The sequence below is a fragment of the Accipiter gentilis genome, chromosome 21, assembly GCF_929443795.1.
Source record: "Accipiter gentilis chromosome 21, bAccGen1.1, whole genome shotgun sequence".
Classification (NCBI taxonomy): Eukaryota; Metazoa; Chordata; class Aves; order Accipitriformes; family Accipitridae; genus Astur; species Astur gentilis.
In genome coordinates this window covers 8,808,224-8,826,898 of record NC_064900.1, presented here as the reverse complement: position 1 = coordinate 8,826,898, position 18,675 = coordinate 8,808,224, and the positions used below count along the sequence as shown (strand labels likewise).

Sequence of the window (18,675 nt, the reverse complement as noted above, 5' to 3'; positions counted from 1 at the left end):
ATGCTGTGTCAGCACCAAAGTGACAGCACCCATTGTGCAATGGGAAGGAAGAACACTTCAGAAGAAGCCCATGTCCTGTACAAATCTACCTGGAAATTCAAGGCATATGGTGCCCACCACAATGCCTTCATCAGCTTTGGGTTTTCTCCTCAGTAACTGAATATTCTTGGTGGGCATTCATTGACTTAAAGTTTGAACAAACTCTTTTAACATAGTATGTAATGTTTTCCACTTAGTGCAGTGATATGGGTGTCTTGCTACGTTTAGAATAAATTCTATATGTTTGCTACTCTAGTGTGAGATTTGCTTTTACCATGTCTTTCTGTCAAGTAATGGTATGCACCTCCCAAAATTCTGGTTCTTTAGTTAAGTGTTGTTTAGTCCAGTTAGCTGATTCCTCTCAGGTGTTTACTTTTAATGTGCCCTCCATTTTAGTGAAATGTTGTCAGGCTGTACTGGAGTACCACCTATGTATTTCCCTTTTGCCCCCATAAGAGGACTTGCCTGTAAGAGTTGTATTGTTCATTTTGTTTGGATATCTCCCTGTACTTCAACTCTGAAGATACATTGACACTCATGAGTAGCTAGTTTAAAAACACATATCAAATTGCTAACAGTAATATAAAAGTATGAGTATGTAAGCAAATTTCTGTTTTGCGATCAAGCATAGCAATAAAGCTAATGAAGAAAAAAAATTACTCTAGGTGGTCCTCTTATTTTGTTTACTTTTACTGGACCAAAATGCTTGTGATTTGTATAAATTATGAGAACAGTTCTCCACGTGACCATGGTGTGTATTTCTGTAATTCCAAGCAGAGATTGGATTGAAATGTATTTCTAGTCGGTGTATAGAAGAAAAATTATTAATTTATGATAATAATTTGAATGATAATTGATAATGTATGATAAGAAAAAAATAGCAAGTAGCCCATCCTTAACAAGTTAGCATTGTGTTAGAAGTACAAGACTTAGTCAGATAACAGATTGATCAATATTTGTATCTATTGCAGGGACAGTCTACTTCACTTGATCCATTTTCATCTGGCATGTTCTCCTTACTGTGACATGTTGAAATGTACTGTTAATCATCTTCAAGATTGCCGTATAGTGACTAACCTTTAATCTTTGACATTGGCAGTATGTGGCAACTATGACCTCTTAAATCAGTTCTGTCAGTTAATATCCCACCAAGTTTTAGATTTGTAACTCTGTATGACCTGAAATGGAGTCACTGTTCTTGGCCTTAGATTTTGCCATCTCCGGATGGACGTTAGGCTTTTGTACAAATGTTGCATAATGTAAGTTAATTGAATATGTTACTGACTCAGAAGATGAAAACCATATGGAACAGTATGGATCTGTTGGCCAAGATTTTCTCTAGTGTGAGTCTGACATCCGTGGGATATTCCTTAGAAGATCTGGTTTTGTGAGCAAATGAGTTTTGACTAAGAGGTGCTGTGTTCTCAAGGAGCATTGGTATCTTTTATTGCTTCAGTGAAATTATTGCTTGCTTACTGAGGTACATAGTGTTCTTCTGTACCTATGAAATGCTTTTTAAGAAACTCCCATGAAGAAAAAGTTCCCATGCCCTTTTTTGACAAACCATTCTTTGGTTGCTTAACTCTCTAGAGATTAAGGGCATAAACCAATAGAGTGCTACATATTTCCTGCAGGGTAACCCCAAACCCTAATTCCTTGTGGAAGCAAAGATAATTGTCGCTATTTGCGTGGACCAAAGTTCTTTGCAAGGTCAAATTCTAAAGCCTCCTTGAAGTGGCTATCATCTCTGGTCAGAGCCTTAGCGCTAGAATGCAAAACAAGATGAAACAAAAAGACCCAAACCAGAAAACTCAAGCGATTAGTTTTATGTGACTGATGAAAACTACATAACACCAGAAAGGTTCCACCAACAATGTGGGGTTAGCTTTCTCAGCATCTTCTGTAAGACACCAGTATGAGGTAGCTGATGAGGGAGGATGGCAAAGTCATGATAGCCTGCTGCACAGTCATGTTCAGTTCCTTTTTATATTTACAACAGAGTAGAAAGACTTGTTTCCTCTCTGCCCTTCAGCGTTCAAACAACCATTAGTGGACAGAGCTGTCATAGTAATTAACATACTGAGACTATGTTTACTGTCCACTTAGGCCTGAAAACCAGAGTATAGACTATTGCATAGACTTTCTTTGGCCTTTCATTTGGTTAGAACAACTCCACAGATCTCAAAACAGAGCAGGGTGTAGAAAAACGCAGAATTTGACCTTCAGTTCTTTAGGAGGGGGAGTCAGGGGAACGAACAGAAAATGTTTTTACCATGCAAGACAAAAACAGGGTTTGTAGATAGAATACTTTATTTTACTGTATCAAGTGGATTGTATGGAAAAAACAACATGCTTTCAGATACATGTGAAATAGAAATTTAAAACCTGAACATATGGGTTTTTTCATGAACTATGTCTAAGTTAAGAACTTTGAAAAATCCACATTTATATTGTTTAAGTTTGTTTGCCCATGACTTAGATTTTCTAATGTCATATTTGCAAGTAGTACAGACTGTGTTTTGCTTAATTTGTATCTGATGCTTAAAAAAAAAATAAATACATAGGAAAAATAGAGAGGGAAAAACAGAGAAGAATCCATACTTACTCTTTATGTTGTACATTAGAAGTAGGGTTTTTAAACCCCTAAATTCAGAAAGATAATATGCATGCATCTCTTTTTGTGCCTGTCTACAAATCTGTGTCACTATGCAGCTGCATTTTGTTGCAAATGTCATAGAAAATGTATTTTAAACTTAGCAGAATTCCTTAAGGAAAACATGCTGCAGTAAATAGAATTCTTGAGTTTCAGATGCTTTTGAGTTGGAGTATATGCTAAAAACTTGTTTAAACATGGAAAGATTTCTTGGTGGTCAGCCTCTCATTCTTCAGAACCTCTAACTCTTCAATTAATTTCAGTCTTTCTACTAAAAAATTTAAGTGATAAAAGTGAATGTTAGTGATCATGTAAAAGTGAAAACTAAATTAGAAAGTGCTTTGCAAACTTAACTGGCAGCCATCAGCAATGTAATTCTTTCCATCCTTTTATATATGTCAGTGTCTGTTACTTCAAAGTAAACTTGGCAACAAAAGGGAAACAATATAATCAACTTCATGTGCCAATTTGTGAAACAGTCAGTATCTGAAAAATAGTAGTTCAAACCATTTCTTTTATTAATGTCTAACACTAAATGGATGCTGTGCTTCTAATGAAGCCTAACTATAAACAAAGAAATACTTATGTATGGTAATAGTCTTTTTTTTAAAGTCTGACTACATTCCTATGCACAAAAGTACAGTAAGTTTTACAATCTTTTATCTATGTCAACACGAAATCACAGAGCAGGAATGTTCTTATAACTCCAAGGCTTAATTGTTTATTTAGTGTTATGTGTGACTAAAATAGTCACGATTAAATTGTTTGGAGTTTTGGTTTGAATCTGGTTCCAAATGAACCCATGATATTTATACAAACTGACCTAGTCTGGAAATCTCATAAAACCATCTGCCTTATAAGATTTCCAGTATCTAATTGTTTGTGCCCAAATATTTGACTGTGCAAGCATTTTCTGGGAATCTGGCTGAAAAGAGATTTGGTTAACAATTGGAAAAATAGCACTGGAATTCTTGGCAACACAGTGTCATTCATACTGATGTATGAAAACTTAATGTTTTGCCTATCCATCCTAGAATTTTGCTTCTCTTAGCAGTGAGCAAGATTTTCTTCATTTCAAAAGCAAAAACCCTGTGGGCTGCTTATTTAAAATGGTCATCATATTTTGATTTCTTGTGTAATAAAAAGGCTAGCTCTAAGGTGAGAAGGAAAAGGTTTCACTGCCCTGCATTGTGGAGTTTAAAAAAAAAAAAGCCTATGTTAAGTGAACATAGAAAGGATAGAAACATCCTTTTGTATTGGGCTGATAGCCTTTTACATAGACTTTGCAGATAGAGTAATCACTACAGTGGTTGGCCTATGGAGTAATATTGTACTCTTGTGGTTTCCTTTAAATTATGAGATTGGTTTTGCTGCTTTTATTTCTGCCATTATTTCACATTTTGTGTGCATCATAGGTGGAGGCAAGTGAAGTCAGAATATTGTAAAAGACTACTTAAAGCTCTTTAATGTAGAGAGAGTTTCAAGAATGCAAACATTAAACGTAGCATGGTGTTGCACAAACGCATATGGAGAGAGGCAGTCTTGGCAAATGTAGGCTTTTTATTTCTTTCCTGTGGTTATTGGGTTTTTTTAGTTGGCTTTATTACAGCAATTAACTGAGTAGAACAGTACCCCTCACCTGCTCATGACACCTTCTGTTTAAATTGCTGGAGCTCATTATCCTTTCAGTTGTCTAGTAAAAAGGGAGGAGGTGAAATTTCTCTACAGTCCCCGTGGTGGTTTGCTTGGAGGTATCTTTAATAAGTGAAGCGTTGCCTGTTAGGGAGAGAGGAGGAGAGATTAAGTTTTATGAAGCTTAACAAAAGAGCACTAAAGTTTTATAGAGCACTAGCTGGAAAAGAATTGAAGTGAACCCAGAGATCTTTTGATTAGTATTTGCGGTAAATAGGAATACAAGTGTTAGTCAATAAACATTCTGATAAAATGTACCCTTTTCATATTCCCCACCAAAACAAATAAAGAATCAAAAGCAGTTAAATATTGCCAGGTCTTTGTACATGCTGAGAATCTAGATTAAAATAAATTCTCACCCAGTGTAGCTGGGTGTGCCACCCCCTTGTTGAAACATCAAACTAACATTCATAGCTGTTAATAGCATTCCCCGGGACTGTTCCAATTAGACTTTACTTGAATAGTGTATTGCTTTCATATTAGCTATTAAAGTCCTGCAGTATGTGATTGGTTTTTCATATTCTTACCTCACAGAGGTAGCGGGAAGTGTTTTATCTGAGAAAGAGTCTAGTGTATCTTTCCCCACTTCATGAGTGTGGCTGTACTCCATTTCAGCCTGCCTTCTATCATTTTGGGGAGGAATCTATGGAGACGTGTCTCTTAAGTGTTTGCAATCCAGGACAAGCAGTTTTACAGCTTCTGATACACATAGCAGGCCAGCTGCACAGATTTTTTGTGTGTATGTCACTGCCACAAAGGGATTTATATACGCAAGTGGTGACTGAATTTTATGGCTTTCTCGTGTCTTCAATTATATGTGTTGATTGTTTGATACTGTATTTTTTTCTGCAAGGAGGGTTTGAAAAAGGAGAAATTAAAATGACAACAGAATTTAATCAGTAGAATGTTCTCAGGCAGGCACTGAAATTACACAGTGTTTGGCAGCTTGTTGGTCTGGTTTAACAATGAATTGTTGTTCTTTGATGACAAACCTTGGCATTTCTGAATTCATACTCTATAAACTAAAATGATTGCATTTCCCCAAAAGTGCATGTTGTTTACAATTTGGATATTTTTAATACTCAAACGATTGTGACTTGCATATTATTAAATTGAACTTTATTTTGGTTGCTTTTTATTGAAAAGGTTGAGGAAATTCTATCATTGCAGTCAGTGTTTTTAGTACTTATTGTGGCAAGTTTCCACTGAAATAATTACACCCTTGGTGAAGTCTTTACAGACTTGGAATCTTGGAGTTGAGAGCACATTTCTTCTATGCTATATGTTTCTATTTCTAATGGCATAGTTTGGCACAGCTATGAAAATCTTCTTGTTGGATTTTTTAATAGTCTTGAATTTTAATGAAAGATGTTTTTTGACGTAAAACTGTTCTTGGTATTTTAATTCATGTTAGGGAGAAGGAATTTGCAGGTGTTGAAACAGTATTAAAAAACAGAACATTTCTGCAGTAGAAGCAACTAGGAGCAGCCACTTAAAAGCCTATTCATTGTGAACAAGTTTTTCGTGTTTTTTTTCCTCCTCATTTCTGATGCAGCTATTCATTTAGACTGTTCAATAACTGAAATGTATCAGCATACTGTTTTCTTTCCATCACATACAATCACTTTATTTCTACCCCATTCAACTAAAACAGGTAGGGAAAAGGTAAGGATGAAGATGACAACAAATGAAATTTCCCGTTTCTGGCAAGCTGGGAAGAAGGTGACTACTTCTATTTGTGATTCACATCTTGATTATAGATCTATCTATACCTATTCTAAATCCCATACCGAGAGACTGTATGAGGTCCAGTAGGATGCATTTATGTTGCAGATGGGATTTGTTTATTACTGTTATGTCCTTTGCAAGATAGTGACAGAGATTTCAAGTAAGCTTTTCTTGTCTGTTAATGTCTGTAGGACGATGTATGAAAGGATTAAGAGGATAAAGGAGGAGGAATTTTCCTCATTTTAATGTTGCCAATAATTTCCTGTTAAAAACGTTCTTTGTCAGTCCAACTGATAGTTAGGTCTGTTGCTTGACATATGAAATTTGAGTAGAGCCCAGCTCACAGAAGTCAGGATCCAGGAATCGGTAAGAAGAGAGATGATATTCACCACTTACTGCATTTCTTTCCTTTCCTAGGTTTGGGTTAGCGTATGGCTTGTTTTGAATGCAAAGTAGTACAGCTAATGAAGAGAGCTATGTGAGCCAACATAAATATTAATTTTGTAACCCAGTGGAATACCTGGATGAGCTGAATTGTAGCAAATAAAACAGGAGAACCTATATTTTTGCTGCCAAGAAAACAAATTTGTCAATATGTAAATATTGACAATATTGACAAAATATGTAAACGAAGTGAATCTTCCTGTACAAAAACATTTTCCATGATTGGCACTTGCCTTGTCTTATGTTGCATGTTAACAATGAAGTAGGAGCTTCCCTGTACTCAACAGTCATCTTTCACATATACTTTGCACTGGAAGTGCTCTTCTATAACTGGCAAAAGCAACTTTATGCATTGACAGTACTATATTTGGTCAATTAGGTCATTTTAATCTGGACCTTTGATACCTTTTCAGTTGAATAAAGAACATTTTTTTGGTTGTTTTCTTAAGGTCCTTTCCTTTCTCTCCATATATTTTCCTATATAATACCTGGCTTGAATCTCACAACCCAAATTTCTTATTCTTTTTGCTTCTGAATGATTCTTCAGCAGGTGCCTGGAGTTTTAGAGTTGTGTTTGTTTTATGGCTTTGATGTGCTCTATTGAAGTGTGGAAAAATACAATTGGATGGAATTCATCCATTTTCAGCTGATGTAAATGTAAGGTGGATATGGACAATGGATGCGCTTTATTTACATTATGTGTAACAATTTTCAATAATACTTGGATTAAAAAGTTCCCAGATCTGTCTGAGATCTGTTTTTACAAAAACAGAAAACCCCACCCCATTCTGGCAGTGATGCAGCATGTATATTGAAGATGAGACTGTAGCAGGCAGTGGAGTTCTTTAACTCTCACAATTTACATTGCATTATTTTATACTGGCTAGCATTGCAGTCATACTTTTTCAGGGTGGTGCTGCTTGATTTAATTGGGCAATTTCTGTAGAAATGTTTTTTAATTTCATAATCTGTTAGCATTCATCACATTATTGATTTAAACTGCTGAAAGTAATGTCTTGGTTCACTTTCTTGTTTGAAGTGTGGGCAATACATAATGGGATCACTGAATGAGGAATGTATTATACAAATGTCAACTATTACTGGTTTTCCCTTGAGAATATTTTTGGACTAATTTTGAGGGAACACCTTCCCCTGGACGGATATAGAAGATTTTGAGAAATTGGTTGAGGCTTCATGGCTAATAGACTCATGATTCAGTTGACTAATTCTGGCATATGTCAGAATCACAGGAACTGCTTGCAAAATGAGCTTGCAGTTTGTGGTCAGAACCTCACACGCATGGTTGTTTGTGAATAAGACCACTGTTCTTTTGCTCTTTGTATAATACTCCTGATGTTGGGATACGTATGATGGGGAGCATATATGTATCTAGGAGATGACTGGGCTAGCAGGGAAGATATCCTGGCTTTTCTGATATTTGATAACCATAAGGGGCCAGAAAGAACAATAAAAATGGTGGGTAGAAGTTATTTTAGTAATCCCTAACAAAAATGGTTGTAGTGAGTTTCTTTGTGAAGAAAATTTTTCTTTTGTTTTGTGTTTTGTTTTGTTTTGTTGAGCAGGTTCTATACAGTTCGCTACAGAGAAAAGGGTAAAGACAAGAAATGGGTTTTTCAGCTTTGCCCAGTTACAGAGACGGTGGTGGACAATCTGAAGCCAAACACAATTTATGAATTTGGAGTTAAAGACAACGTAGAGGATAGTATTTGGAGCAAGACTTTCAATCATAAGACAGTTCTGTCTAGTAAGTATGTGACAATAATTAAATAGCTACTCAGTTTGACAGTATTTTTTCCTCTATTGTGGTGTTACTTAAATTAAGCTACTGATCAGGTTTGCATTGTTTAAATGCTATCCTTTATGCCCGTAATAAATTCTTTTCGGAATCGGTGAAAACTAGAAGTAGTTTGTGTTTGAAAAACTGCCACCTACACTTCTGAAAGGTGTTCTCTTGTTGCAAATAGTAGAGGATCTGCTGCAGGTTGATGGAACTCTTAACAGTGATTAGTTTAGATACACATAAAGTGTTCAGTATGTATGTTTATACTTCTGTCTGGATTCCAAACTTTTTCCTTGGGCCTTGAATAATAAGATCATTACTAATTTGAGTTCATGGAAAGTATTATCATTGTTTGAATCTTCTTTTATATCTGCTTTTGTGTTCAAGCTGCCTAAAATTTAGACTGGGCCTGTCCTATCCAGCATGCATCACAATGAGCTCTTTATGACTCTGCTGGAAAGTTGAGTTTGAAGCTAGTTTTCAGTCAAGGAATTATAGAAATTGTGGTTGAAGCATGTGCTCTCACGTATGCTTTTGCTTGGGTTTTTATGGGGGCAGTGTATGGCATCTCTGGCTGTTCTCTCAGTCATATTTTAAGCTATTTCTCCAAAGTTCCAAGACAATGCAGATAACGTGACATCAAATTAACCCTTGAAAGAACACGTACTGCTCAAAGAATCACTGCTATCAGTGGAGGAAATACACAGCAGCAGAGTCTTCCTGCTTTTAAAGAGAGGAAGAGAGGACTTAACAGACATTGTCCAATTTCATTTATTTTCCTCAAGCATTTCATAAAGGTATTTCTGAGCATGATGTTCATCAGAAGATGCTGCAAACTCCTATGCTCAGCATTTCTAGTTTGACTTGAAATGTGAAGAATGGGCATTCTCATAAGAGGGCCTTATTCATATGAGATTTGCAGATGAAATTTGATTTGGACCTCAGTTTCAAGTTGTAGGCAAGTTACACAGCTCGATATACTTGACGATAAGGGAGGCGAGCAGTAGGGTGGCTTGTAACACTGCAAAAGCCCTCATGCTCCCTAATAAAGAACTTTACTGGCCTTTGTCATAAATTAGAAAGGTGTAACTTTGAAGTACCTGCCCAGTGCCCATAGAGTCATTTTAGCAGTCCAGAATAATACCATCATTACACCATGAGCTTAGAGTGGAGAATGGTAGTAGTCTTTTCCCACACCTGCCTCACAAAAAGAAACTCTGCTTCACAGCTCTGAAGAAGGCTTACTAAAATGGCTGTTTTCCCTACACTTTAAACATTTTAAAGTAATCTGGAGAGCAAGTGCTAGAATATATTTGAGCACTTAAAATAAGAGGGAATAAAGAGTGTATAGTGTTATCGTTTAATACTATGTTTGGGACTGACTGAAATGTCCACTGGCATCACCAAATTTGCTGTTTGTATCTAATGTATTTCTAAATGCTGTTTCTTACAAACAGCATACATTTTTGATAGGCCAGGAGAATCATTCTTGTAAATTATGGAGACAGATTGAGTTTGGTTGAAAGATACTTTCTTGTAAGAGTTCATATTCTATTTAGCTGAGATTTCTTTTTCCTAGAATGTAGACTTCTGTATTCAGTGGATGCTTCTGCAGGAACTAAATCCAGGGAGCTTGCTATTACCCTGTATGTCTGCATTCTGGTCTACTGATAAAATACCTTCTGATTGGAAAGTTGTCAGCTCTTTTCAAATTCAAGCCTTTCATATTGTCAGTGCATAGTAGGTAGATACATAAACTGTGAACAGTAAATATAAAGCGAACATTTATTACAAATTTGTATCCATCTGTCTGCATAGGAGTTTACCAATCAGGAAAAATGACCACTTGTTTTCTGTTTTAACTTACTGTCTTGTAGCAACTCAAGGTCTTTTCATATACTATGAAGAATCTCAACCTAAACCAAACATCCTTCACCGTAAATTCTCTCCTCACTGAAGAATATCTAAATTACTATAAACTGAAATTCCTGTTGCATGTTCTTGTATTTGTTGAATCCACAGGCCAAATTTTTGTTATACACTAAACATGTTGAGGGGGGGTTGGGAGGAGAATCTGGTTTTAATTCATGTTTTGAGGAAGACATAAAAGGCATAGCAAATGTTCAACATTTATTTAACCAAAATTTATCAAAAGAGATGAAAGTAGATTATTTCTGACCATCTTAACATGATTTTCTCATGAACTCAGTGTGAAACTTTTGTCAGTCTTCCTTTATCTTTAGGCCAATAGTAGGTCCTATTCCTGAGAAGTATCAAGCACTTTGAAAGATTTTTTTCAGAATAGTGTGTCAGCTTAAATGTCTCTCAATTGATATTTCTTTATAAATGCATATTTTTCTATTACTTGTCTGTTTTGGATGGAATTGTAAAGAAATATGATAATGTTCAGTTTGACTCTTGTTTACTCTTGCCTGTCGACGCAAAGGGAGCAGAAAAGTGTAAAGGTGGAAGATGTAGGCAAAGTTTGAAGAAGCATCATGCTAGAATATAAGAGGTCCTGGGAGGGACTTTTTCTCCTCTTTACTTAACAGCTGCATCACAAGAAGCTTCTAATACTAAGAAGCTAAGAGAAAAAACCCAAGAGAAAAACTTCAGAGACTAAATCCATGGGTTACTTTGTTCATCTGTTGAGACAAAGGAAACCATGTCAGACCCAGTGCTGTATTGTCAGTGCTAAATGTGTATTTCTTTTAGAAGGACACAGTTAAAAGCAAGACTAACTATTGGAGACCTTAAAACATGCTGCTTTTAGCCAGTCCTAGTACCAGCCTGACAGATGGGATGCAGAAATTCCTCTTCTGAGTTTCTTCCTTGCACATTAGTGTTGTGATTATATTAATTTTATTAAAGAATCCTCTTAGGCATGTCTGACTAAGTCCCAAAGACCACTTCTGTTGTAGAACAACAAGAATACGTTTCATTTCCTCTCTGTCAAAAGGTGAAGAGGAGGCTTTGCGGGTGAATTAATTAATCTGGAGAAACAGGACCAAACAAAACCGTTATGTGGTGTGGTTTTATACCTTGTAATTAAGCCTCCTAACTTTCTTAGCTATTGAAAAAGGTGAATAAACTTGGTTTGATTTGGTTTGCTTTGCTCTGCTTTGGACAAAACAAAAAGTAATTCTGTATATTTATTTATCTTTCTGTCAAATTAGGTAAAAAAGTAAATGGACAACTCCAGAATATGTACAAGTTGGTACCTAATGCCCAAACACAGGTATGCAAAACAGTCTTATTTTTTATACCAGATTTGTATTTTGTATGGTCAAATTTTTGCTTCTCTGTTAGAGTGAAGTGAGAAAGACATTATGGACACAAATTGCCAATATAAAAAAATCTGTTAAATCTAAGACTAGATAACCGTATGGAGAAGTGTTTATAGGTGTGGATTGATGAAATGACTGAGAACAGTAGCTGACGTGATTATGTATACTGATTCCAGTTTAACAAAGACAAAGCTGATGGTTTCCTTGTGTGGATTCTAAACATTCAAATTAACTTATCCCTTAGTAGTAGTCAGGTTTGTTATCATGTGGTATTTGTGGTCATCAGTTCATTTTGTGATAAGGTAGTGCTGTTATTTCATAGAGTAATTTTGTGTATACTCAAGTTCTAAAATCAAGAGTTGTCCCGTTGAATTCCCTGATAGTTCTCATATGTGAGGCAAGTGTTTGCAGAACCAGAGGAAGCTGGAAAAGGCAATTTAATTTGCTTATCAAGATTGCTAGCAGTTCATTAAATCCTTGCAGGTGGCGAGGTAGCACTTTTAACTGTTTCATCAAAGCATTCAAAGATTTTTGTGAATAAACAAATATCAATATTTATTAATTTCCTTATTTTTTTTTCTCATCTGGCATTTGCTGTAACAGCTGTCAAGCAAGCATGGGTGGGTTTCATGTTTGTGGATTCACATACACAGATACTTTTTGCTTCCAAGAGCTGAAGCAGAAATGAAGGGTCTGTAGACTGAACCTGTTAGTAGACTAGTTTTAATAGAGTGAAAAATAGACATTTTTATTTATAACTCTTGAGCATTACCTCCTCTACTATGAGATTAAATTGGCTTCTTCATATTTCCTTTCCTTAATTTTTCATCAAAGTGCAAGGTTCAGCAGATAATCTTCTGGTGGTTTTTTTTTTGTTTTGCTTTAAGGTACTGTTCCTGAGGTAGACTATGGGATAACTTCCCAAGAAAAGTTGTAGAAGTCCTTGTTACTTCAGATGTTTTAAAGGGTTGACTCATGAGTGATGATTATTGTAAGGGAACAATCTGTTCTTCACAGTTCTCTTCTGTCTCTAATTTTCCAAGAGCTTTCATGGTAGGACATGGTCATGTATGGTCCCTCATTGTTGATTCTTCATATTGTAAGCGGTCTGTAATTATCAGACCTGGAATTCCTTCAGGAATCAAACCACAGTCCATTACAAACATTTTCTTGCAGAAATAATTAGGTATTCATTTAGGACAGTAATACTTTAATGATAACATTACATACAGAGTTAGAGCAGTATAATGCTTAGGTTATTGGCAACATAGTCATGTCTCGCATTCAAGAGAAAATGTTTTATCTGTGAGTAATATGAAGCCAGTTTATTAGATATTCAGGAGGGTGGTCATCTCATTGTGTTGTTGATGAAATCAACTTTACTGTTCTTCCCATTGGTCCCATAAGCATTTTTAAAGCTACGTGTGACAGCCCAAGACCAGGTAATTAATTCTGGCATATGGAGTGCAAGCTGAGTTCCTTTATTGCTCTTAGCAAACCCTGTGTGCCAGGACCCTGACTCTGTTATGCTGCTTCTGTGGAAGCAGGGATTTTGTATGCCAGAGAAGTCCTGAGAAAGTGAGCTATAACAGTTTTCCAAATATTTGCACGGCTTAAGCATGAAAGGAGGTCTGGAGCCAACATCTAGACTTTTTGGTCGGCTTCACAGGGCTTAGCTCCAGAGAAGTACTGCTTTATCACCCTGCACAGAAATATCATGAAAACATTCCGTAGATTATTCTAAAAATTCTTTTATCATTCTCACACTAGTGGTGCAAAAGCCATAAAACTAAGGCTGGGAAGCAGACAGTGGCCAGCTCTTGAGTTTATGTTATTACTTAAGTTTCCACAGTATTAGGTGGGGTATGTTTCAGTGGTGTAATCGCATCATCAGAGCAAAGACAGAGTGAGTGTTATTTAGGCCAAGCTTTGTTTATGCCTTATTTTGCTCCAAAGACACAACTGGCTCATATCAGCATGGTCCTAACCCTTCTCTGTAAGGAGACGTTTTTAAAGGCTGTTTATTAAAGCAACATTAGCGATCCATCTAGTCATTCTGCCCTTTCAACATTGGTCACATATCAGCTTGTGTTTCTTTTGGCAGGTTCATCCTTTAAGTTTGACTAAGCTCCTGGGGCTGTGAGCTACAACTAATGAGAGAGGGGAAGAAAAGGAGAGCTCTAGAGATGCTCATTCTTTTTCCCTTCATAAACAATGGGTGGTGGTAGGGTGGAGAGAATGCAGTAGAAATTTATTTCCTCTTCTGTCTGATTAGGTTCCTGTATTTTCATAGTATCAGTCTGAAAGGTGGGATCATCCTTGATTTTTCCAGCCAAAAAGCAGGACTCTTAGCTTCTATCCTTTGTTAAACTCTAGAAGACAACATACCTGCTCTTCCAAAACTTACTCAATCCAGGTTGACCGTAATGCTTCCTTAAGGAGTCTCTTACATGTATGCCAGTCATTTGTGGCTTTTTAGAGTATTGGAATATAAGAGAGGCAGAAAGAACAAGTGTCACTTAAAAGTAATGTTGCCATATGCCATTTGACAGAATGTCTGAGAACTGCAGTCCTTTATATAATATGCTATAGGTATATGGTCAGAAGTTAAGATGCCTGACTTATACCATAACGTAAATCTCTAATTTTCCTGTGAAACTAAGAACTACCTTATTTGCCATCTTCCTTCATTCATGGGGATGCCACAGTCATTTAATAACTAATGTTCCTAATACCTATGTGCTTTATATTCTCTGTCTGGAAAATACAGTGATCAGTGCCATTGCTACAGATCATGTGCTGATGTTTCTGAAATAGTTTGTCCAAGTAGTGAATACTACTAGACATAAAAGTATCTACAGTAGTCACTTTTGGGAGACTGAGAAGAGATGATTGACAATATGGTGGTAGATTTCAAGTGCAGCACTTGTAGATTTGTGCAGGTGAGCAGTGTAATTACAGCAGCTGTGGAACACAGATTTAATGTCAATTATTTGTTCTTGAGTGAGAAACTAAATTCTGAATGTATTTTGATGTATTTAGCATTTTCATATTGCTGTCATTACAGTAATCTGTTGTTATTCAACAAGCTTGCTCTTGTCAATCTAAGAAGCTTTTGGTAGTAAAAGGACTGATAATTATGATTAGAAGTTCTGCATTAGAGTTACACAAGTGCTCACTACCACTTAAGAGCTGTTTATTTGATTGTAGGTCTCCTGATGAGAAATACAATAAAATGAACACCTTTTTCTGATAAATGCATCTCATCCTACTTGTTAGTCCCATGAATAGCAGGGTTACTTCAAGAGCTGATCATCTGCAATGCAATTTTTTCACTAGAAGGCAAAATAGAAATGTAAACCTTGTTAATAATAAAGGAAAAATAGTAAGCAATAAAAAGGAAGATTATTTTGTATGCTTCATTAATGACAATGATTGAAACCTCCACTTAATTTCAAACCATGTTCATGCCAATGCAAAACTGTTACTAGGTAGCAGAAAGTAGTGGCTCTCATAGAATAAGCAGCCTCCATCCATTTCCCTGAGGAAAGGTCCATCTTACTTGTTGAGATTTGCCTTCTTCCAGCTTCTTAGACTTTGCTATGTCTTTGATGTGTACCCAACTATTGCTTTTAAAGGTGGTGGTGGGGGGGTTAATATTTAGACTAGAGCAAAAATAGTTATTCTTAGGTAAATAATTAAACCTTTGTCATCAAATGCTGAATTTTCATGCAAGTGTTCTTGCACATGAAGTAGACCAGGTGTCATGAAGTGCAAAATGAACATTAACTGATTCTGATTTTAGCGGTGTAGATTTAACACAGAGAGGTGATTGAAGTTTTTCCTTTCTTGTAACTCAGGTACAACTGAAAAAAATATCCACTTTTAACGTAGTTAGCATTTTTATATTGCTGGCATTGTAGTCTACCTCCTCTCGTCGCCTGAGTGTATTATTAAGCTTTCAGAAGTTGGTCTTAGTACCCATGTGTGGTAATGAATACTGATTTATAATCTTTGGAATCAGCTGGTTTCTTCCTTTTAATAAATATGGGGTCCATTGATGTGTTCCTTATTTTTGTGGTATCAAAATGCTGGAAAAGATTCACACTTAGGCAAAAAGTAATCTGGGTCAAAGATAAGTGAACACCAGAAAAGTCCAAGTATTTAGCATAAAAGTGTGAGAAGAACATGGGTGGCTGGCCAATTATACTTTGGAAACAATTTCACCAAATTAAACTACTCTGTTAATCTACTTTAAGCAGACTATACACCCAAGAGTGCTGATAGTTTACAAATGTACACGTGTTTCTGGAATAGTTTGTGTTCTAAATATACTATTCCTGAGAATGTAATTATATCCTGTGACCAAATTTGTAATTGCATGTTTTACATGTTTTGTTGTAGTTAAATCTCAGCTGTTCTTAGCTTTCTGGACTACTCCCCAGTGAGTGCTGAGGATATTGTTAAAAGAAACAAGGATTGGGGATTCCTAAGCTGTCCAGTACTGTGTTTTTGTGAAGCAAAACATCTCAAGCTGAAAAAAGGAGATCAAAATGCAGTATTACTATACTAGCCCATGGGAATTGAAGCAATAGTGTAACATTCAGTGGCTAGGGCCAGAGCCATATCCAGTGTTAACTTGGGGCAGGCACGGTATTGGATTAGAGCCCTCTATTTTTATTATTAAGAAAGTTCAGTTACTATTATGGCAGTTATCCCAAGGTTTTTTTCTTTCTTTTTTTTTTTCTTTTTTTTTTTTCCTCCTCTCAGCTTACACTGCGTGATAATAAGAAGTTGGTCCCTGTCACAATAATCAAACAAGGTAAATTTGTATATTTTTAAAAATTATTCTTACGCTCTGCAAGAGTAACTTAAAATGATAAAAAAATATTCTGATTCAGATGTGAATGTCATGAAAGTTTCCTTTTAGAATAGGTGGAACCTTATAAACTATCATATCCTTTAATTACAAATACTGTCAAGCTGTTACCTATTTGTGTTAATAAAATGAGCTATTACATTGCATTATAAACAATTACTTAGTTGAGTCATTGCATGGATACCAATCAGTTCTAATTTCTGCTAGTATCCATTCTTTTTCAACTGGATTGTCCAGGTATGTTGATCTCCCAGTTGTGCATGACTTGATAGTGAGGCATGAAAGCAGTATGAATAAGATTGATGCTGCCAAACTTTTTGTGGGTATCTTCAGCTAAGTCATTGACTTTGAATCCCTTCTTCTCCTTTCCCTGGTCAGTGGAGAGAGATACCTACACTACGCTTAAACATACTGCCCTTTAGAAATGCCTGTTTTTCTCTAGTAGTGAGAGGTAGTATAGTAGTGTAACCTTCGAAAATCAACTACTTAAAGATAGCGGATAGAAAATGAGCTGCAGATTAAAACTTGCTAACAGAAACTGTATTGGGAATAACCTTAAATAACAAAATCGAGCAAATTGTCTTTGGAGGTAGTACACAGTTCAGGGACAGGAAAACACTAGAGCATGGTGTGAAAGCAAAATACAGTAATTACCATTAAAATATGACTGTACTGGCATTTACTTCACCTGCATCTTTTTTTGAAGACTTGTGAATGGCAGGGTAATGAGATAGCCTGGAGCTGGTCCTATATTAGCATAAGCATAGAATGTCATTTTTCACTAAGGATATAAAACTGATATGCTAGGGGAAAGAGATTCACAGTTAAGAGATGATACAGAGGAAACACAGTTTGCAGTCTCTTAAACTGAACGTAAATACAGAAAAGATTAGGATGGTGTCCTCATCTCCAATTATTAAGTTAAGGGAAGGTTTTCAGAATGCTAAGGCTTGTCTCGGGTGTGGTTTTGTTTCTTGTTTTGAGTTTTTAAAAATTATTTTCCAATATCCCTGTGTTGTCTCCACAGTTATTCAAAATCGGACACAGTCAAAAACTTTGGATAGTTCTTCTCTGCCAGGAGCAATATTAGGTGACTACAAGATATTTTTATTATTTTTTTCTCATCTTTGGCTGAAAGTCAGAGCCATGTAAATGCTTTTAATTTGCTTGATCTTGATAGTTCTTTCTTTGCATATCAAAGAGTGTTTTGCAGCTGGTTCAGTGTTTGTTAAATTTTATGGTGGTACAGAAGATTCAAGGATGATGTAGCCTAAGGGAAATAGAATCATTTTATTGTCATAGTATTTTAAAGAAGATAATGTCACTGTTTACGCCAAGAAGTTCTTTCATACTTCAAGTAAAGTTGTGTGTCAAAGATCTTACTGAGATAAGGAGTTGTTCGTTTTGTGTTTTTTAAGGTATTATGATAACATACCATCTACAGATACAAGCCTGTATAGTGATAGATATTATAACCTTCTTTGCAGTTAGAGCTTGATGTTAGATCTTGGAGCATAACTGTTTCTGTCAAGCCATTCATTTTCATGGTTTCAGTTCAAACCTATAAGAATATACAATATTGGCTTAGAACATAAAAGTAGGGAAAAGTCTATTATGTAGTGCTTAGTGTAGTGAACTACTGGTCTGCCTGAAATAGACAGGAGAGGCTCACTGCATCATGCACCTTGGGACTAATTTATTCCTGGATTCAGGCAGGTATTTAGTCCTTTATATATATATATGGAAATACTTTATGTAACTACATAACTTTGGTTTAAGTTTGCTTTGTGTGAATTTTAATGTATTGATGTGACTCAAACAGATACTCACTATCCACGTTTGGTGTTGAGTCTTCTTGGCCCACCAGACAGAATGTCCCAGCATCTGTGATACTGCAGTAGTCCAGGGTTGTATGCTCCAGTATGGAATTGAATTGTTTTCAATCCTGATTAATAGTGAAATGGTGGTAATACAGTGAGTGGTGTAAAGGGGAAATAGCACCGAATGGGAGTAGTAATTACTGAATAGAACTAACTCATTTCCCAGATACTCAGACTAAACTCCCAATGGTTCAGTAGTAGTTGCTCACATATCTCAGAGGGAAGACTGTGTATTTTTCATCTCTTGTGGAATTAATGGCACACATCTTTCT

The 18,675-nt window shown here is 36.0% G+C and overlaps 1 protein-coding gene across 30 annotated transcripts in view; it reads left to right on the top strand.

Annotated features, from left to right (window-relative positions):
- The window catches only part of ABI3BP (ABI family member 3 binding protein), a 168,547-nt gene that overhangs the window by 42,481 nt on the left and 107,391 nt on the right, over positions 1-18,675 (top strand). For all 30 annotated transcript variants that reach the window (XM_049824783.1, XM_049824779.1, XM_049824771.1 and 27 more), the window contains exons 5-8: positions 8,140-8,321; positions 11,534-11,595; positions 16,415-16,466; positions 17,551-17,613. In XM_049824783.1, coding sequence (XP_049680740.1) covers positions 8,140-8,321; positions 11,534-11,595; positions 16,415-16,466; positions 17,551-17,613 — 359 coding nt within the window. The remainder of the gene's footprint in view (positions 1-8,139; positions 8,322-11,533; positions 11,596-16,414; positions 16,467-17,550; positions 17,614-18,675) is intronic.